At 28.6% G+C, this 22,278-nt stretch overlaps 2 protein-coding genes and 2 pseudogenes across 3 annotated transcripts; 3 read left to right on the top strand and 1 right to left on the bottom strand.

Moving 5' to 3' along the window:
* The first annotated feature begins 2,148 nt into the window (after window positions 1–2,148).
* LOC149891769 (THAP domain-containing protein 2-like) lies at window positions 2,149–2,665 on the top strand. Its single transcript, XM_090077998.1, has 2 exons — window positions 2,149–2,598; window positions 2,645–2,665. Exons 1-2 carry the CDS (start codon window positions 2,149–2,151, stop codon window positions 2,663–2,665), a joined length of 471 nt encoding a protein of 156 aa, XP_089934124.1.
* Window positions 2,474–4,772, top strand: LOC149891770 (uncharacterized; annotated as a pseudogene).
* Window positions 4,773–5,840: 1,068 nt separating this feature from the next.
* Window positions 5,841–8,366, bottom strand: LOC149891771 (uncharacterized; annotated as a pseudogene). Its single transcript, XR_016449827.1, has 2 exons — window positions 6,113–8,366; window positions 5,841–5,986 (listed from the first exon to the last, which is right to left on the bottom strand). The product of XR_016449827.1 is annotated as an uncharacterized LOC149891771 (transcript).
* A 6,398-nt stretch (window positions 8,367–14,764) lies between these two features.
* Window positions 14,765–19,903, top strand: LOC145193656 (palmitoyl-protein thioesterase 1-like). Its single transcript, XM_090079956.1, has 8 exons — window positions 14,765–15,006; window positions 15,110–15,219; window positions 16,470–16,597; window positions 16,713–16,783; window positions 16,939–17,132; window positions 17,225–17,323; window positions 19,144–19,215; window positions 19,303–19,903. Exons 1-8 carry the CDS (start codon window positions 14,898–14,900, stop codon window positions 19,423–19,425), a joined length of 906 nt encoding a protein of 301 aa, XP_089936082.1. The 5' UTR covers window positions 14,765–14,897; the 3' UTR covers window positions 19,426–19,903.
* Window positions 19,904–22,278: the final 2,375 nt, after the last annotated feature.

Below are 22,278 nucleotides of genomic sequence, written 5' to 3' on the forward strand. Positions count from 1 at the left end.
TATATATATATATATATATATATATATATATATATATATATATATATTCATGTTCTCAGAGACTGTCATGGAATCTTTACCAACACAATTTATAGTATTATACAGTGTAGGAGAAGCTATTTTCAATGTTAGTGTATTAAGTTAATAAAACTATTGGAAGTATATATATATTTATATATATATATATATATATATATATATATATATATATATATATATATATATATATATATGTATATATATATATATATAAAATTGATATATACTATACATTACATCATGTTATCATTGTTAATTTTATATACTGTAATATATCTCTGCAGTTTTTGAATAGAATGATTAAATTGCCATTATTATTACCCTTGTTATATATCATTAGCACTGTTAGTAGTTTACTTTACATTAGTTTATAACTATTTGTATATAAACTTGAATGTAAAATCTTTATTTAGAAATATGATTGATTACATACTTATATTATGTTAATATATACTATATATTACATACTTATACTATAACATTTGTAAATATATATTTAAATATATATATATATATATATATATATATATATTTAAATATATATTTACAAATGTTATAGTATAAGTATGTAATATATAGTATATATTAACATAATATAAGTATGTAATCAATCATATTTCTAAATAAAGATTTTACATTCATGTAAATATATATATACTTCCAATAGTTTTATTAACTTAATACACTAACATTGAAAATAGCTTCTCCTACACTGTATAATACTATAAATTGTGTTGGTAAAGGTTCCATGACAGTCTCTGAGAACATGAAAAAAAATATTTGTGCCAATAAAATGAAGAAATACCATTATTTGGAAAAGTACTGAAATGCTTTTATTTCGCTTAGTATAATGTTGCAAATCATCTTTAAGCCTAGTTTCTAAAAAATCTAATACAGCTCTTGGGACTCGATACTGCTCTCGAAAAACGTTGTCAGAAACATCTTCGTTAAAAAAGCGACCATTAAACTAAAATGATATTGAAAAACAAAACAAAAATATAATTTCTGCGCCTATTTAGTTTGATTTCTGATTTTGTTCGATAAAAAATCATTATATATATATATATATATATATATATATATATATATATATATATATATATATATATATATATATATATATATATATATATATATATATATATATATATAGTAATTTTAAGTAATGTTTTAAACACCAACCTCTCGAGGCAATCGGTGGCGAAGCTAATTTTCTGCAACTTCGAAATCTAAGTCTTCGCCCGAAAAAATTAAATTCATGTTCCTACTTTAATTTTACACAGCTTTTTTAAACACCAAACACTAGAATGTAAAAATATTCATAAAAGTAGAATAGACAGCACAGCATACTTAATGACTAATAAAATTCATTAATTAGGCCTAATAAATAAAAATTACAATAAAAATTACTATTATATAACTACTATGTATTACGGATAAAAAAGTTCGTGAATTTTAGTGACGTATACGTTTTATGCTTTATAGCAATGGCCGAAAAAAATACAAACAGCGATAAATTCTTCGAGATTACGAACTTTTTTTCGTACGTGAAAAATTGCGTTTTTACGAAAGATTTTTTTTCTCGAAAAAAACTTCGAATTGTTTATAGCATTGGCCCCAGGTTGAATTCGTTAGCAGAAATTAAACTATTAAAAGTGCCGTGTCACTTGAATGATCCGCTCCGCTGATCCGCCCCGCCCCGCCGTTTGTACCTACTCTACACACGGCAATTTTCTCCAAACAAATTAGACATATAATAGAATTACTTTGTTCATGAACAAAATAGTCAGTTGTCCAAGAAGGATTAAATACACGACCCCCATGACCGCTTTCAGTATCACATCTACGTCTTTTAGCTGAAGCTGTCTTTATTAAATATATAAAAATAATGTTTTTTCTTTAGCGCGCGTTTTATTATTTCAAATGCCGATTTATATAGTGAAAGTATAATCGAAATCGAATGTATAATTCGAATTATAAATATATAAATAATATGCTGCATGGCCTACTTTATTTATACGGCCGGATATTTTGCATTTTGAAAAAAAAAATAGAAGGCCAGTTTTTTCATAAGGCGCTTTTAAAGGAGCAACTGGAGTTTCAAAGAATATGGTTAACAAATGTTGTATTGTGAATTGTCGTTCAAATTATGATGGTGAAGTATCTACAGTAGTATTTTCGTTTCCAAAAAATGAAGAGTTGAAAAAAAATTGGATTAAATTTGTAAATAGAAAAGATTGGACACCTACAAATACTTCCGTAATATGCATCAAACATTTTGAAAAAAAGTATTATAAGAAAGGTAATACGAATCAACGTTTTCGATTAATAAAAAAACTAAAGCCTATTCCAACTATTTTTGATTGCACAAATTTGCCTGAAGAAAGTCCATCACAACTTATAAAATCTTCTAATTCGTTAAGAAAATCACCAACTAAAAGAATATTTCAGCCAGATCAATATGGACAGTTTTTATTGAGTGATTTGATTATAAACTTTGATGATATTACTGAAAGTCTTGCTCCAGATGGTTTTTCATTCTTGAAGTATGATGATCATGTAATTTTTTATAAATTGAGTCATAGTACTTTATCTATTCCTGAAGTTACAGAGTGCATTCGCATAAACAATGAGATGCATGTTAAATTATTTTACAAAGGTTCACCCCTACCATTACCTCAGTGGTTTCGTCATGGAAGAGATTGTTGTTTATCTCGTAAAAGCATGCTTTATAATTTTCCTACCTACATTAAATCACAAGCTGAACAATTTTCATCTATATTGACTGAATTACAGCAAATTAAGTATATGAAGAAACCTATTTTTTCAGTCAATATTATAAAGTATTCACTGATGTTACGATATACTTCTACACAGTCATACTAACTTTTGCGTGAAGAATTGCCTTTACCATCAATATCTTTACTTAAAAAAAAAACTAGTGGAAATATTGATGCTCTAAGTTGTGCAAAACATTTAAAATTAGAAGGGAAGATATCTCAAGACATTTGCTTGATTTTTGATGAAATGTACTTGCAAAAATGTGAAGAGTATTTTGGTGGAGAGATGATTGGTAGTGATGAGTCTGGAGAATTGTATAATGGAATAGTTTGTTTTATGATAGTTGGCCTGAAACAAAACATTCCATATGTGATTAAATCATCACCTAAAAAAACAATCAATGCTGAATGGTTGAAAGAAGAAATTTTTGAATGTCTTCGTATTCTAACTGAATGTGAATTTAATGTTAGAGTTATTGTGTGTGACAACCATTCCTCTAATGTTTCTTGTTTTAAAAAAATCCTTTGTGCATCAAATCAACAAGCTAAAGATTTGTTTTTTATTTACAATCTAAAAAAGATTTACCTTTGTTTTGATGTTGTACATCTTATTAAAAATATCAGAAATAGTTTGTTAAATTGTAAAAGATTTTTATTTCCAGATTTTAAGTTTGATGGATTTAAAGATCCTATAATTGTATGTGGTGGAGAAATAAAATGGAGCACCTTCCACAATATTTATGAAAAAGACCTCGCTCTTGATGCTGGTTTGCGTAAAGCACCAAAAATAACAATGAAAGTATTACATCCAGGCAATTTTAAACAAAACGTTTCTTTAGCACTTGCAATTTTTGATGAAACTACTTCTGCAGCAATTCACTCATATTTCCCTGATCTTAAAAGTAGTGCAGATTTTTTGACATTATTTTACAAGTGGTGGGTTTTATCAAATTCAAAAAGTCAGTATTCAACGTGTAATATTTTAGGTAATGCAGTTGTTTCTGGAGATAAAAAACCTGAATTTCTTAGGGAAATGGCACACTGGATTGAAGCTTGGCAATTGTAAAAGGTACCAAACTGTGAGAAGTTTACTTTAAGTGCTCAAACAGCTGCAGCATTGATAAGAACACTTAATTGTCATGCCTCATTGATTGAGGACTTACTTAATGACGGATATAACTTTGTTTTAACTGGGAGGTTTCAAAGTGAATCATTAGAAAGGAGATTTGGACAATATAGACAAATGAGTGGTGGAAGATTTTTGGTTGGTTTAAAAGATGTCTCTATTTCTGAAAAAATATTAAAAATCAAAAGTATAGTTAAAGAAAGTATTAACTTTGATGATAGTTTGAAAGTACCACTCGAGTCAGAAAATAATTTAACAGATTTGAAAAACTTTCTTCTTGATATCGATACAACTCAGTGTGCTCCAGAAATCATGAATCTAGCACCAGAGAGTAGAGAAGTAGGTGCTCATATTGCTGGATATATAGCAAAGAAACTAAAAAAACGCTTTGGTACATGTTGCCAAGAATTTTTATGTTGTGCTAATATTGATGAAAGCAATCCTGATCATACTTATTTAACAATTATTTCTAGGGGTGGTCTCACTATTCCTTCACCATCACTTTTGGATTATGTTTGCACATCGTTTGCTATGATTGACTACTCTTATAACAAAATAAAGAAACTTAATTTACATGCAAGACAAGCTTTAGAATATTTGTTAAATTGTTTTTGTGACTCTTTTCAGACTTTTTCTTGTCCTATGCATGAGAAAACTGGGATAAAACTTGCTGGAAGAATTGTTATCAACATTTTCCTTAATAATAAAAGAATTATCTCTACCAGCGAAGTAGCTGTTGATCATGTAAAATCTTTTAAAAAGAGAAAATTTGAAAAAACTCAATAAATTATATATAATACAATTACTTTTTGATGAAAAAAGAAAAAGATTTAAATATTTTATATAAATATTCTTGTTTTTTAAATTGTGTCTGTTTACTTAAATTCTAAGTTTTAAAATAAAGGCTTGTTTTGATATCTTCTTATAGAATATTCGCATAGTATCTAAATTTATGAATATAAACCACTTTTGTCGACTTTTTAAATTTAGAAAGTAAAATACATTTGCAAATATTCAAAAAGTCTTAAGTTTTCGAAACATTACGATTTTGAAAACTGGCCTTCTATTTTTTTTTTCAAAATGCAAAATATCCGGCCGTATAAATAAAGTAGGCCATGTATGCTGTTGCTGTAGAACTTATTTTATTATTGTTATTTGAAATTTTTATTAAAATAAAAATTCAAAATAAATGGACCGTGATATGCGGGCCATGCCATAGGCTGACGAGGGCCACCTTCTGGCCCGCGGGCCACGCGTTGGACAACCCTGATTTACATGGGTATATAAGAGTGAATTGATTTTTCTCGTGTAAGTCTAAAAGTTAATTTGAGATATCGTTTTAACAACTGATAATACATTTAATTGTTCATTTCACTTTTTTAAATTTATTTTTATTATCTTACAAACATAAAAGTTTACAATGGTTGAATATCTATATCAGAATCAGAATCACTTGAAATTATTCCATTGTAAGTATCGTCGCTATCTTCGGCGAATTTCTAATTTTTATTGTCGCATTCAATGCATTGACATAAATCAGAACACATCAGTTCTGCACTCCGACATGAGCATCGTTTTGTATTACAACCAGTCGCGCATCTACAATTAATAAAATTTAATACGCTATCGGGAGCAATTTCATTTGACAGCCATTTTATCTTCAATTCGTCGCCATCCATCGTCTAACCATGTTCCAAAACACTTGGCATATTAAATAGAGGTATAGTGGCATGTTTCCAGATATAAGCTTGATAATTACATCTCAGTATGTGTTGTACTAATGCATCTGAAGTTGGAGGCAATTGCTCTTCTCTATAATTGCCACTCTTGAAGAGTTCATATCTCAACTCGTTAAATGAAGAAACCATGTCATTACCATAAAGGTGACACACAAATTTCTTTTTTTTAGTAAATAAATCTGATGCCATCAAGTGATTTTCATCGAGCTCTGCTAACACGCCTTCATACTCAGTTTTTTTTTGTAAGACCTTAAGTACTGAAGCTTTTCCTTTACCATAAAATGAACTTGTAGTATCGCATCCTTAAAGGAAAACATATTATACAATTTTACAGTGTTTTAAATGTTTGTATTAAGGAAGTGAAACTTACAAAAAAAGAATGGGAAATCATGTCATAAAAGATAGATAAATTAAGTTAACCAATTAACCTGTAAAAGAATGAAAGCCAACTACAGCATTTACAAAAGATCTACCCCAATGATCAGCTACTTTTCTTACATTAATTATACCTTTGTTGTTTTGATTTCCAGTTGCAAATAATACATGAACAGTAAAATGTTTAATAGCATGTAAAGCAATGACAAATACATCAGTGTCAGGACTCCAAATTACAATATTTTGGTGAGATGAAGCTGCATGATAACAGTGAGCCATTAATCGAGTATCTGCTTCTTTATGGTCATTTAAGAGAGATTATTTCAGATACTACCACATTATTTGCTGATAACATAAATTGATAACATTTATCTTCATTGGTTAAATAAACACTCTTATTTGAGAAATAAAATGTATTCAATGAACTCCAATGAGTAAACAAAAAATTTATTAATTCTTCTTTATTTTTGCCATTTGAAAGGAACTTCTTCCATTGATGAGGTATAGGCTGTAGTTTATTTAATATACGAATAATCGAAGTTCCATGAGTAATTCTTTTTACTTGTTCTAAACTTTTAATACTATGATTAAAATACCTATCTGAAACAAAGTCAACACGTTGACACCCATAACAGCTGGACAGATTAATAATTTCTTTTAGTATATATTCAGCTAACTCACCAAACGTTTTGACTCTAACTTGTAGTGTTTGTAACAGTGCCATTGCATCAACTAGTAAAGCTCCACTTTCAACAATTGGCAACACCAGTGAATCTTTAACAGGCTCTTCAAGAATTTTTAACAAATTACTTTTTGTTGTTTTTACTAAAGTTCCATCTACGGTGGCAAAAGGTTTTAAAAATTTAAAATTTTTAAAACCTTTTGCCACTGTAGATAAAATAAAAATTTTTACAAGTTTACAGGAACCGGACATTTGCTTAATAGCAGTAGCTAATGCTAAAGACATATATGTTATTTTTTTACCTTTTAAAAAGATAAACAATAAATCTTGGGCAATAGATAAAACTTTCAACTTCAGCTTGAACTCTATATTGACATAACTCATGTAATTAACTTCATCTGTATAACCAAGAATTATTGACAGAAAATTAAAAAGAGTAGGTGAAATTCCACTTTCAATATTTTCAAGACTAAAATCTGAAGCTGGTGGTGGCCAACCACTTTTAATCCCAGTTCCACATCTAAGGGATTCTCTTATTTTCATACAAACTTGATGAAAGGCAGAATAACTAACATCAAATAAGTTATTCTCTTGTTCACTTTCAGTTTCATTATTTTCTGAAAGATCTGACTCTTGTGAACTTTGAGAATCAAGCTTATCAATTTCTTCATTTAAAACAACTGCACTATCCCCAAAAAAAACAAATTCACTTTGACTGCGATGAAATGGCTGATAAAATACCAAATCAGGATAACAATTTATTAATCTTTTTTTTAAGCGACAGCTTTTATAATTGCTAGCATCCAAATTTTCTACTCTTTTAACAATTTTTATAAAATATTCAGTAAGATAACAAAGGCGATAAACTTTTTTTAACTTGATGATTTTAGTGTCAATAACTTGTCTACAAAATGATTCAAAGGACAACTTATACATTAAGTTGCTGGTAGATGTCTCTGACGGTGGTATTAAAGATTTATAAAGTTTTGTATATTCATTGTAACATGTTTTATGGTATCTCACCTCAACAGCAACGCAATCCTTGTCTTTAATGTGTAACAAAATACTTTCATCATTTTTATTTTCAGCTGCTTGACGCAATAAGCCACCATCAAAAGTTTGACATAAACTAAGTTTCTGTAATTTTCTTTTTTTGTCGTGAAAATCTGTATAGTAAAGTTTTTTTTTTTTTTGCAAATAATACAAAATGGCTGCAAAACTGAAGAATTTGTTGAAATACTAACTGATGACAAACGGGAAGATTTTCTTTTTTTTTTTCTATTTTAAAACTTTCAGATATATTATTCAGTTTTCTTTTTTTGGCTCTTTCAATTTTAGACACATCTGTAAAATACTTGTAACATTTTAGATGATATACCAAATGAGAGTTTTTATCAAAATTTTCAGGGCAACTTACAACTTTATGCGCTATACCCGTAGCTTCTAAATTTTCGTCACTTATCATAAGCCATTCATTTCGCGATAAAATAAATTTTTCATAAGTTAAATTAGTAAAATTTCTTAATTGTTCAACTTCACAATTCGAAAAATGAATAAGACATGAGAGTTTGCAAGACTCGGCCGCAGCCATGTTTTTATTTTGTTTCGATTGTTAAGAAGACGAGTAATTTGCCGCACGCATTTATTTTTAATGAGATAGAGAAAAATTATTCAAAAATATGTTCTGTTTTTTATTTATAATTTTCAACGAAACTAAACGATAGTCGTGTAAATCGATTTTTATAGGGGGTTCTAACACTTTTTTCTCAAAAACTGCAAAAGAAAAACTTGGGAACTTTTTCGATAATGTTATTAAATATTACAAAGTACTACTTTTGAAAAAATTACTTGGTTCTTAGAGGGAGGTCACAGGCCGATGCGATTAGCATGCACGGATCGCGGTCTATTGATGACAGTAAAAAAATAACGAGCGCAGTAAAATTTTACTGCGCAGTAAATTTTTAACGTTAAAATTTTACTGCGTAGTAAAATTTTAACGTTAAAAATTTACTGCGCAGTAAAATTTTAACGGAGTAAAATATTAACATGATACCGGCCTTGTATATATGTGTGTGTGTGTGTGTGTGTGTGTGTGTGTGTGTGTGTGTGTCCGAAAAATATGTCGAAATATTTTTCTGCCTACCAACTTTGACATAATTTTATGTCTAAAACATTTTCTGCCGACATAAAATATATCCGAAATATTTTTCTGCCTACCAACTTTGACATAATTTTATGTCTAAAACATTTTCTGCCGACATAAAATATGTCCGAAATATTTTTCTGCCTACCAACTATGACATAATATTATGTCTAAAACATTTTCTGCCGACATAAAATATGTCCGAAATATTTTTCTGCGAACTTACTTTGACATAATTTTATGTCTGAGACATTTTCTGCCGACATAAAATATGTCAGAAACATTTTTCTGTCCACATACTTTGACATAATTTTATGTCTAAAACATTTTCTGCCGACATAAAATATTTCCGAAATATTTTTCTGCGAACTTACTTTGACATAATTTTATGTCTGAGACATTTTCTGTCGACATAAATTATGTCAGAAACATTTTTCTGTCCACATATTTTGACATAACTTTATATCTGAGACATTTTCTGTCGACATAAATTATGTCAGAAACATTTTTCTGTCCACATATTTTGACATAACTTTATATCTGAGACATTTTCTGCCGACATAAATTATGTCAGAAACATTTTTCTGTCCACATATTTTGACATAACTATATATCTGAGACATTTTCTGCCGACATAAATTATGTCAGAAATATTTTCTATCCACATATTTTGACATAATTTCATGTCTGAGACATTTGCTGTTTCTTATTTTAGAAGAAAAAATCGTACAACTTTATTGCTCATTTCAGATTAATTTAACGAGTAAAACAAAAGTCTCGATTTCCCCTTATTAGAATGTAAAAACTTAGTCTCAAACTTAGTTTTTATTACTGAATGTGGTTTTTATTATATGGCGTCCTGTGCCACATTAGAAATTATGTTAAGTAGAAAGAAAAGTAGAACTTGTAAAGGATCGAACCATTTACAGCATAAATTCTGGCCAAAATTTATCTTTTAATTTAACCGAACCGTCAGAATCGTTTTTTGAAGAGTTGTGATCTTAACCGAAAATTTATTCCAAATAAAACAAATATTAATGATAATGTTTGGTTGTTAAAATTTTTTTTTCTCTTACACGTTTTTTAAAGAGAAAATATCCCTTTTCAGATTGTAAATGATACAACTCAAACAAATTAAATGGCAATTAAATGCCTTAGAATCAAATATTTATGTGTCTGCTCTCCTCAATCAAACCACATGGCATTATAGGTTGCTAATATTTGGAAAATTGGCATTTTTTTTTTTATCCAATGGTACTTTATGGCCATTTACCTTTATTTTGGCATTTTGACACAGAAAAATTTAAGTTCTCGAAAAAGTATTTATTTTGGAAAAAAAGTTGAAATTAATTTTTGCCCCTCAAGAATTTTTGAGGATAATTAAACACAACTTTTGACTTCCGATCCGAAGATTAACTAGTTGATTTCATTGATGAAATTTGTTCAAAATAAAGTGACGGAATGATTTTGAAACAGCCGCGATATGAAAAAGGGCATTATTATGGCATTTTACATTCACGCTTCTGGCATTTCACATGTAAAAAATGTTGGCAACACTGAATTTAATTGTCAATTAAAACGACTAAAATATGACGACTTGGAATGCTCGCTTCCACGTTTGAGACATTATAACGATTTTCCTAGCCGCATTAAAAAACGATTATTAATCTAATTATTCATTTTTCGCGGTTTAAACGATTGTCCTGTGGTATAAATAGATCTTGGAATAACAATTTTCTTGTCACTGTTTTTGTTTTCCTTAAGATTTAAAGACAAATATGGAGAATAATTTATTGCACAAACAAGTGAAAAGTCAATTTGAAATTAGTAAAGAAGGAGGAAAGTGTAAAATGTGCAAAAAATTTTACAAAGGCAAGTTAAGTAACCTCAAAGATCACCTTCTTCGAAAACACGAAGAAAAAGCTGGCGAAATTGACTTAGTTGAAACTACTTCGGCTACAAGGAATCGAAATAACGTTGAGATTCAATTAATTAAACGAATCAAGCTGGATGTTGATGTAAATCAATTAATTAGAGAAATGATTAAGTTAATGATGAACCGTAACTTGTCTTTCGCGTCAGCTGATGAAATCGGACAATTGTCTTTAGTGAAAAATGCACTCAAAGAATTCAAAATTGTTATAAATCGTCACAGCATGAAACGCTACATTCAACTTGCGTGTGAAAATATTTTTTCGCTCATAAGAGAAGAAACTGGAAATGTTCTTGTCTCGTTGATGTTTGATAGTGCGTCGCGATATGGAAGAAACGTGTTTGGAGTTAGCTGTAGATATGTGAAGGACGGGCAAATAGCTGAAAGAACCTTAGGCATACTTACTCAAGAAAGTCGACAGTTTGGCGAAATTTTAGCTGCTCAGTTAGAAAATGTAATTGGAAAAATTGGAAAATGTGCTAATGATATCTACGCAACTTACACAGATCAAGGAAAAAACATGACGAAGGCTTCAAAAATTCTTCAAAATGCACAAGTTCAAATGAAAGTGATCCTTGAAATTTATGGTGACGAATTTATAGATTTCGAAGACGAGGAAATTGATATTGGCGCTTTAGAGAATGAAGAGGGGAATTATAGTGAAGCCCAAACTGTTTGTGTTGAAAAATCAGTTGGATCGTTCTGTTCAGCCATGTTTTGTGGCGCACATGTGTGTCAGCTAGCTGCTAAGGACGTAACATCAATGTTTGAAGATGCATTAAATAACATCAGAAAAGTTGCTATCGAATCCAAGAAAGTAGCATATATTCAAACATTTAAAAATCTAAAAAAACCTCGTGTAGACATTGAACCACGCTGGGATTCCACGTTTTTGATGATAGAAGATTTCCATACCAACGCAGAAGCATATCAAAGGCTAAGACACGACCAATTAAAATTAAATGATGCTTCATGGAGTTTAATAGATGAATATTTCGATGCATTTTTACCAAAACATTCGGCTATGATGGATTTTCAATCCGCAAAATTATCAATTAGTGAATTCTACGTTCGATGGATTCAAATGAAAATAGGAATTGAGGACGTTCCAGCAGGTGATTTGGGATTAAAAATGCTACTGACCAACGCAATCAATACACGAGAACAAGTTTTTTTTAAATGTGAAGCATTTATTGCTGCTTTAGTTATGGATCCTAGATTTTGCTTTACATCGGGTCATCAACTGTTTAATACAGAAATGTTGAATAGAGGAATTATACAGCTAATCAAAATTCATCAAAAACTTTGTACTCAACGAGAACAATCAAGTTTTTCATCAACAGAAGAATCCATACAATTAAATGCGTCATATTCCTCAAATACTTCTGAAGAGATGATTCCTATCAACTCAGAAGAAATTTATGCTGAAAAAGTACGCCGTTTCATTGAATATACTGGAGGAGGAACCAGACAAGATGTTGCTAATGCAGCTTTAGAGTCAGATCAAGATATTCGTCAATTAATTTTAAAATGGACTCTTAATGAACCGCGAGTGTCATTAGACGTTGAATTCAACATTCTTGCGTACTGGAAGAAAAACCAGAAAACAAAATGGAATCGGCTTTATGAAATCTCGCAAGTAGTTTACGGTGCAGCGTTCTCCAGCGTAAAAGTTGAACGTGATTTCTCTGGACTCGCTTTGGTTTATAGCCATCTACGTACTCGCATTTCAAATGATTTCTTAGACTCCATCATGGTGGTAAAAAATAATCTAGGTTTGATTGATAAAATAAAATTTGTTTAAAAAACTAAACGTTTCACATTTCTATTAGTCAATTTTTTATGGCGCCCCAGTGCAAGAATCGAGTTCTGAAAACCTTTTTAGAGTCGAAACAAAAAAAAAATTTTTTTATAACGTAATAAAGTTCTTTTAGATTTTGTGTTAGCAAAGTACTTGACAAAATTCTAGCACAAGAAGTCAAAGTTAATTTTGAGAATAGATTAAACGGCCGTGATATAAAAATCTACAACTGAATTGCATATGGGTCAAAAGACTCCAGCATCAAGAGTTTTTTTAATGCGGCTAGGAAATTCGTTTTAATGTCTCAAACGTAGAAGCGAGCATTCCAAGTCGTCATATTTTAGTCGTTTTAATTGACAATTAAATTCAGTGTTGCCAACATTTTTTACATGTGAAATTCCAAAATCGTGAATGTAAAATGCCATAATAATGCCCTTTTTCATATCGCGGCTGTTTCAAAACGATTCTGTCACTTTATTTTGAACAAATTTCATCAATGAAATCAACTAGTTAATCTTCGGATCGGAAGTCAAAAGTTGTTTTTTATTATCCTTAAAAATTCTTGAGGAGCAAAAATTGATTTCATCTTTTTTTCCAAAACAAATACTTTTTCAAGAACTTAAATTTTTCTGTGTCAAAATGCCAAAATAAAGGTAAAAGGCCACAAAATACAACTGGATAAAAAAAAAAAAGCCAATTTTCCAAATATTAGCAACCTGTAATGCCATGTGGATTGTTGAGGAGAGCAGACAAATATTTGATTCTAAGGCATTTAATTGCCATTTTAATGGCTTGCGTTGTATCATTTACAATCTGAAAAGGGATGTTTTCTCTTTAGAAAAAGTGTAAGAGAAAAAAAAAATTTTAACAACCAAACATTATCATTGATATTTGTTTTATTTGAAGTAAATTTTCGGTTAAGATCACAACTCTTCAAAAAACGATTCTGACGGTTCGATTAAATTAAAAGATAAACGTTGGCCAGATATTTTCTTACGGCTAAAATTGTATTCTAACCGCTGCTTTAAATTGTCGTTCGTCCTGTGGTTAATCTATTTTAACCTGAAACGCCGCGCTGGTGAAAAACTATATTTTTAATAAGGTTTGCTTCGACCATAAATTATTCGACCTATCATGGAACGGATATAAATATTCTGACAAAGAATTATTTTCTATTTTTATTATGTTGCAGACGATTAGATCGTAGAATTTATGCTGTAAATGGTTCGACCCTTTAAAAGTTCTACTTTCCTTTCTACTTAACATAATTTCTAGTGCGGCACAGGACGCCATATAATAAAAACCACATTCAATAATAAAAACTAAGTTTGAGACTAAGTTTTTACATTCTAACAAGGGGAAATCGAAACTTTTGTTTTACTCGTCAAATTAATCTAAAATGAGCAATAAAGTTGTACGATTTTTTCTTCTAAAATAAGAAACAGCAAATGTCTCAGACATAAAATTATGTTAAAATATGTGGATAGAAAATATTTCTGACATAATTTGTCGGGCGGAAAAGGTCTCAGGCCTAAAATTATGTCAAAGTAAGTGGACAGTAAAATGTTTCTGACATAATTTATGTCGGCAGAAAATGTCTCTGACATAAAATTATGTCAAAGTAAGTGGACAGAAAAATGTTTCTGACATATTTTATGTCGGGAGAAAATGTTTTAGACATAAAGTTATGTCATAGTTGGTAGGCAGAAAAATATTTTGGACATATTTTATGTCGGCAGAAAATGTTTTAGACATAAAATTATGTCAAAATAAGTGGACAGAAAAATGTTTCTGACATATTTTATGTCGGCAGAAAATGTCTCAGACATAAAATTATGTCAAAGTAAGTGGACAGAAAAATGTCTCTGACATATTTTATGTCGGCAGAAAATGTTTTAGACATAAAATTATGTCATAGTTGGTAGGCAGAAAAATATTTCGGACATACTTTATGTCGGCAGAAAATGTTTCAGACATAAAGTTATGTCAAAGTAAGAGGACAGAAAAATAATTCTGACATATTTTATGTCTATGTAAAATATGTCTAAAAATATGTCGACAGATCTGCTAGACATATTATGCCGTAACAACTCTGCTTATTTGTTTCGTCGTCTATTAAGTTTTTTATTTTTCGTTTATGACTGCTTTTACAAAAGCCGTAGATACTAACATTAAAGAATTTCCGATTTAGAAGTTTTCCTTATTTTTGTTTACCGCAAATGCAAAAGTTGTGTCCGAATGTACATGATTTACTTCTAAGTTGATGATAAAAAACGGAGATGAAAAACTTGTTTAAATGGAAATTCTTTATCATTTGTGTAATATCCACCGCATCTACGTTTTCGATTCAAAATAAGACTATTCCTATTGTCATTTGGCATGGAATGGGTAAGTAACTGTTCTATTTTCAAGTCTACCTATTGTTTAATTAAAAATTTTAATACCAGCTATTGCTATGACCTGGTTTCAGTATTTAATATACAATTTTTAGGTGATTCTTGCTGCAATCCATTGAGCATGGGGAGCATAAAGAAGATGATAGAAGTAAAGATACCAGATGTTTATGTTCTTTCATTGATGATTGGAAGTAATGTTATTGAGGTTTGTCTCTAGCTAGATCTAATGAGTTGAGTTAATCAATAAGAATTTTATTATTACTATTATCATTATTATTATTATTATTATTATTATTATTATTATTATTATTATTATTATTATTATTATTATTATTATTATTATTATTATTATTATTATTATTATTATTATTATTATTATTATCATTATTACTATTATTATTATTATTATTATTATTATTATTATTATTATTATTATTATTATTATTATTATTATTATTATTATTATTACTATTATTATTATTATTATTATTATTATTATTATTATTATTATTATTATTATTATTATTATTATTATTATTATTATTATTATTATTATTATTAACAATAATAATAATAATAATAATAATAATAATAATAATAATAATAATAATAATAATAATAATAATAATAATAATAATAATAATAATAATAATTTATTAACTTTAAAAAAGTTAAAAAAATTACAGTTTTGTTATTGTTTCTATTACTTTTTATGAAAATGTTTCATTATGGGAATTTTATGAGTGTAATGTATAGGTCATAAATTGATCCTATAAATTCAAAATCAGATAGTAGTTCAAGAAATTTAATGTACTCCTTTTGTAAAGCCAAAGATAAACAGAATATAGACATATAGCATACCTGACTTACATTTCTTGAGACTACCAAGTCTTGAGAGTGCTATTACTGAATTACTTGAGCAAAACTCTATTGGGGTTCCAAATTTTAGGAAAATTTCCCAAAACTATAATAATGATACTAAATGTCAAAGTTGCTTTGTTGCCTCTTTAAATTATCAATAAAAAGCCAAATTAGCATAATTATATTTTTATTTAAAATTTTTAAATTTACTATTTATTTTTTATGGATTACAAGTTGGGTAAAAATGAACTATTTCTGAGAGGTAAGAGTAACAGTCTGGATGAATTCACATGAAATGACCCTACAAATAAAGCTTAAACTTTCAAATTATCTAAATTAAAGTCTTATATCAACATTTGAAGTGCAACTGTTGTGCAAACCTAAAGTTGCTTAGCTAACCTAAAAATAATTTGTTTGTAGATTTTGTGCTTGTGAGTATTTTTTAAAAAAATACAGTATTGAAAAAGTTATACAAAAAGGTTTTTAATATTTTTATTCATACTTGATGAAAAAGGACAATTCTTGTGATTGTTAAAGTTGTTAATCTTATGATTGTAATGTTTTGTTTCATAAAGATTTAATGTTATTTTCTAGGATACTGAAAATGGATTTCTTCTCAACTCTAACACTCAAGTTGAGCAAGTTTGTCATAAACTTCTATCTGATCCAAATCTAAAAAATGGATACAATGCTCTGGGATTTTCCCAGGGTGGGCAATTTCTGTATGATTTTATGTTTTTTTGACTGTTCCCAATTTAAAGAAGTGTCTTAAGGTATATTAAGTTCCTAAAAATCAGAAATATTTTTAATGTAATTTTTATGTACTTACTGTTTAAGGCGAGCAGTTGCTCAGAGGTGCCCTTTCCCACCAATGAAAAACTTGATTTCTTTTGGTGGCCAACATCAAGGTAGTTTTTATGTCTTCTAAATTTCTGCATTATTATTTCTAATGTGAAATTTTGTTTACAGAAGATTTTTGTTTATAACTTACTCAATTTTGTAGATTTGTAAATTGTTTCAAAATTTTTTCAAAAAGTTATTTTAGAATGTTTTTCTTAAAAAGGTGTTTATGGTTTTCCACGTTGTCCTGGCGAGTCATTAAAGTTGTGTGACTATATGCGTAAACTTTTAAACTTTGGCGCATATGTAAGTTGGGTTCAAGAGCATCTTGTACAAGCTCAGTATTGGCATGATCCAATACATGAAGATGAGTATAAAGAGAAAAGTCTTTTCTTAGCTGATATCAATCAAGAGTTGGTAACAATTATTTTTTGTTAATGCTATGATCAGTGCTATAGGCAATCCTGTTTAATAAATTTAAATTTTTTTTTTTTTTAAATTTATTTAAGAACACTAATGTCTCTTACAAAGAGAATTTAATGAAGTTGGAGAACTTTGTCATGGTTAAATTTGCACAAGACACAATGGTTGATCCAAAAGATACTGAGGTAATATTTTGATGTAATTCTGTGAACTTGCCTCACTTAGGTTATTTTAATGCTTGTAAATAAATTGTCTGAACACCATGATATTCATAGCAATCTTAACTACAAGCCTAATCACCATGAAGATAAAAAATTAAACTGGGGGCCAACTTTTTTACAAAAATATAACTGACAAAAAAGGGTGAGTAATGTAATTTTTAATTTTGCAATATGATGTAAGATATTTTTTAAAATATTTTACATTCCATTCAATCTCAGAAGTTCCCAATTTTTAATAAGAAAGTTATAAAGCCTTTTACATCAGCACAAAATATTTCAAAAATTTTACAATAAAAAAACTTTTAAAAACTCCATTTTAAGTTTCTTGAAATTGAAAAAGTAAAGTGGTTTAATCATGGAAACTGGAGTAGCAAAGCTATGCTTAAAATTCATTTTTTGTTTTAAAAAAAGGAGCACATAATTCTCCTGAATAATTCTAATTTATCATGGTTTTATTAGTAGAAAATGATTTTTAATTGTTCACAAAGCTATGAGAGTTGGTTTTTGATAAAAGGTCTTCCCAACTATTAGGTGGTTCTTTTAGATGGCATTTACCATTTGATAAAATTTTCTGATATCCAGGAAGATTTTTTGAATTGGGTATAGTTTTGGACATTCTTTCTCAAATGTATCTTGTGGAAAATTGATAAACAGAAATAACTTGGTTTATATGATTATGGTGAATTTCTTTTCTCTAAAAAGTAATTGGTTTTGCAACCATATGCTCATCATTTCTTTCCCATTATCAATTTTCTAAAAAAGCAATGAGGATGTAGTGATTAGATCTGTAGTTAAAAATTTTATAGTTTGAATGTAAAAAGTGTTGTAATTTTTCTGATCTTATTATTGCATTTGTGCAGGGTGCAGCATATGTATACTTATTGCTAAAATATCAATATTTACCAAATAATTACACTTAAAATAAAAGTTTTGTTATCTTGTAAATTTTTTTGATAATACAGTTTCAGAAAGGTAAATTTTTTTTTTTAACATTTTAAATCTAATTAAATGTTGCTTTGAAAATGATTGGTTTAAGAAATGAGGGCATTATAAAACCAGTAAATGTTTGAAGAAAAACAGTTTTTAATGTATGGAAAAAGTTTCAGGAGGTACCATTAACCTTACTCAATCCGATTCTAGGAAGAAAGTATTCAGTTAATACTAGAAAGTCATCCAGATCATTAGGAAGTAAATGGTGACAAATCCTAGAAGAAGCACAAGGTGGTGAAATACCTAGACATTTATTATTCAGTAAAGAGAGGCCATTTTAAATTGTAAATTATTCAATAAAGAGAGGCCATATTAAATTGTAAACTGTTTTTAGTTAATATCAAATCCTAGAAGAAGCACAAGGTGGTGAAATACCTAGACATTTGTTATTCAGTATATGCGTTAACATCTCATTAATACTTTATGTTAGAATTATATTTCAAAATAATTTAATAATGAGTAAATATAAATTTTGTAATATACAGACCATATCCTGTATATTAGAAAATTTTTACATTTTATGTAAGAAAGTAATAAACAAAGAAAAAAGTTATGCAGAAGTTTTGTTTGATATATATTTTAAATTATTTATTGTCTTGACTTTATTACCATTTTTAATTGCAAAATAAACTCAGCAGTATTCCTATGGTATGATAACTATAATGATGATGTATATGGTACATAAAGTACAAAATTAATGATAGTTGTTTTTGGTATAATATTTTTAGCAATATTTTATTCCTAAAAAATAGTTTTGATATCATTTTTTTTGTTGATAAATTTATGTGTTATAGTGGTTTGGTTTTTACAAAGAAGGACAAGCTGAAGATATTTATACATTGCAAGAAAGCAAGTTATATATTGAGGTATATGGGTTTGATTTTCTGTTTTGATTTAGTTTAACAAAAATTCTTATATTGTTGAAAGCAACATGAAAAATTTATTTTAATCAGGATCGACTTGGTTTGAAAGAAATGGACAAAGCTGGAAAACTTCATTTTTTAGTCTCAGATGGAAATCATTTGCAGTTTACCCAAGACTTTTTCAATGAAGAGATTCTACCATTTTTAATGTAGATAAAAATTTTAGTTGACATTTTTCTTCAATGTGATTTTTTCTTCACAGTTCAATAAATTTTATACTTTTTTATATATCTAAAGTTATAATATATCTCATTTTAGTTGACATTTTTCTATAATGTGATTTTTTCTTCGCAGTTCAATAACTTTTATACTTTTTTATATCTAAAGTTATAATATATCTCTTTTTATATTCTACTTGTACTTGGTGATTAATACCATCTCTCTACGTCTGTAATTTTGTTTGCCATAAATTTAAAAAATGTAAATTGTAATGTTTTTAAATTATTATAAGTTTGAATATTATTTTTAATAATTATTGAAATGCTTTTTAACGAAATTATTAATAAATTACAATTTATGTCTTCTCTATTTTTATTTTCAGTGTTCAAATAATATTTCTTGCCAGCTTACTTGTAACAGTATAGTATAAATTAATTGTTTTGAGTAAAACTCAATGGTCCAACTAGGTAAACCTCTCATTACTTGTTTTGTTTATAGAGTTTTCCATGTTTTTTTGTTTGTTTGTTTGTCTAATAACCGATTGAGATATTCTGCATTACTTGAACCTGTGACACAAGCACTTCAAGCAAATAAGCTTGTTTCCGTAAGTGTCTTTGTAAGCAAATTATCATGTAAAAAACCTATTGAGTATTTTTAATCAGCACAGAAACAAATCAGAAAGTTGTTTCAATAGTAACAGCAGTAAGAAGCACTCGGGTAATGGTGCCAAAGACTAAAACCGATGGCCCAGTTTTTCGCGGGTACCCGTTGATATTTTAAGAATCGAATCTTATGGTGTCAGAAATAATTGCCTGGTTCTATTCTTTTTCTACTTTCGAAAAAAAAGGAATTTTGTGATTGAAGAATTTTGTAGTTTTTAATTTTAAACATTTTTAAACTCCTTGGCAGCCTAATAACGGTTGTTTATCGCCTGAATAATGTCCGAAGCAATTGCCAAGCACCAGTATATGATGAAAACAACGTAAATGCAAAAGTTTGTGAAATTGGACATCTGTGTAATCGATTATTATCTAAAAATAACATGCAATCTCTTGAAATTGTTAGTTGTTCAAGAAATTTGAGTCAACCATAAGAGAAATTAATCGGTAACTTAGCAACTACAAAAACACAGAAAATCTTGTTGGTGTTAAACAGTTGAGTATATCTCCAATTGAATCTATTCTTGTATAGTCAAAAACACCAGAGCGTAAAAGTACAAAATTTACTGAAAGATTAGTCATCTCAAAAGTTATACGAAAAGAAAGAAATTTGTTGAAGAGGAAAAGAATGATAAAAAGGAGAAATTTTAAAACGAATAAGCAAAAAAATTAAAAGAGCCTAAGAACAACTTTAAATGACCAAATATTGTAGGAGATATTTTTAACATAAATAACAACCTGAAACATTTAAGTGAAGATATCCAGTCCAGTCGTTGATTACAACAATCAACGTGATAGATTTCAAAAGATAAACTGAACTTTTTTTTACCGGTGAAAGTCAATAACTAGACCTTTTTCCTTAGCTATTTAAAAAAATTGAACAATTAATTGCGCAATGTTTTAAAATAGTGTGAGGCATTGTGAATTTTTTTAAAAAGATTTTGTAACTGTCTTTAAATAACAATTATTTCAAATTCGATTTATTATTAGATTTATTATTATTTATATATTAGAATTTTGCTTAATTCGTTATTATTCGTTTAAAACAGGTACCATATTAAATTAACATAAAATGAAAGCATATTTGGAAGTTGAATGTGAAACCCTGACGGTGCCAACGTAAGTCAGTCAACCAAGTCGGGTTTATCTCTATTTATATTGACTTGAAATAATTTGATGCACTGAGAGTGTTTAAAAATTTTTTTAACGTTTAACAAATATCACAAAAGATCAAAAAAACTTCTGAACATACTAATAACACATCGAAAATTGTCATGTGTATTACCCTAATGTGCGTTTGTTGAAAAAATTTCAGTAAAAAGTATATGTATGCTCTGTGTGTGCATTATTTCTTGTTACGTTGTCAGTAAAAAATAGTTCTATGAAATCCAATTTCTTCTTCTGACAGCATACACCTCACAATGAGTGATGAAATTAGACTAATAAAAAAGTAAAGAGTGACTGAGTTAAAACGTTTTCTGGAGGAAACTACTAGACAGCTCTTCTGTTCTTGTTTGGTGGAAGAATGAAAGAACAGAAGGAAAAAAGGTATTCAACATTGGCTACTCTGATCAAGAGTATTTGGCATTACCGAGAACAACTGTGGCTTTTTAGTTTGTTTTTCTACAGTTGGTCTCACTATCATATAACTAAGAAGTGCATTAGATTCCGGGACCGTTAATCAAATACCCTTCATTAACAAAAACAATTTTTAGCATAAATACTTTTTAACCAAAAAGTTGAACAAAGTATTTATTTTTTCAGAATACAATAAAACCATAATATATCATGAACATTGAGCAATAAAAAAAGGTTTTTATTTTGTTCAAGTTAGTTGACTTTTTGTACATTATTTGTTTATCGTGAATTATTCAAATAAAGTTCATTTGTATTCTTACAATCTTGAGAACTAAAATCTGAATATTTAGTAGAGAGAAATTTCATTGACTTTTAAAACTCGGTCAACCGAGCAGATGTAATGAGGATTAAATAGCTTAAGGTAAAATGAGTATATAAAGGTTAAATATATTTAAAAAGATAAAAGTTGAATTTTTACATTTTATAGTAACTGTAAGGAGGCTTAAACCCGGTGTTTCTCCCACTGGGTTTTGGATAGGTGGGTAACGGGACAGGAGAGCACTACAGCTATAGGAATATAGGGGTGAGTCAAGGAATTTGTTTTTCATAA

The sequence above is a fragment of the Hydra viridissima genome, unplaced genomic scaffold (genome assembly GCF_058129835.1).
Source record: "Hydra viridissima isolate aposymbiotic clone 2 unplaced genomic scaffold, HvirCarnegie_v1 scaffold_2, whole genome shotgun sequence".
In the NCBI taxonomy this organism is placed as follows: domain Eukaryota; kingdom Metazoa; phylum Cnidaria; class Hydrozoa; order Anthoathecata; family Hydridae; genus Hydra; species Hydra viridissima.

Bases quoted from the DNA above. Each gene is read 5' to 3' on its own strand.
- LOC149891769 (XM_090077998.1), top strand. From the start codon at position 2,149: ATGGTTAACAAATGTTGTATTGTGAATTGTCGTTCAAATTATGATGGT. The intron at 2,599-2,644 runs GTAATTTTTTAT...CTATTCCTGAAG, and splicing joins TCTTGAAGTATGATGATCAT to TTACAGAGTGCATTCGCATA.
- LOC145193656 (XM_090079956.1), top strand. From the start codon at position 14,898: ATGAAAAACTTGTTTAAATGGAAATTCTTTATCATTTGTGTAATATCC. The intron at 16,598-16,712 runs GTATGATTTTAT...TTACTGTTTAAG, and splicing joins TCCCAGGGTGGGCAATTTCT to GCGAGCAGTTGCTCAGAGGT. The intron at 17,133-17,224 runs GTAACAATTATT...AATTTATTTAAG, and splicing joins CTGATATCAATCAAGAGTTG to AACACTAATGTCTCTTACAA.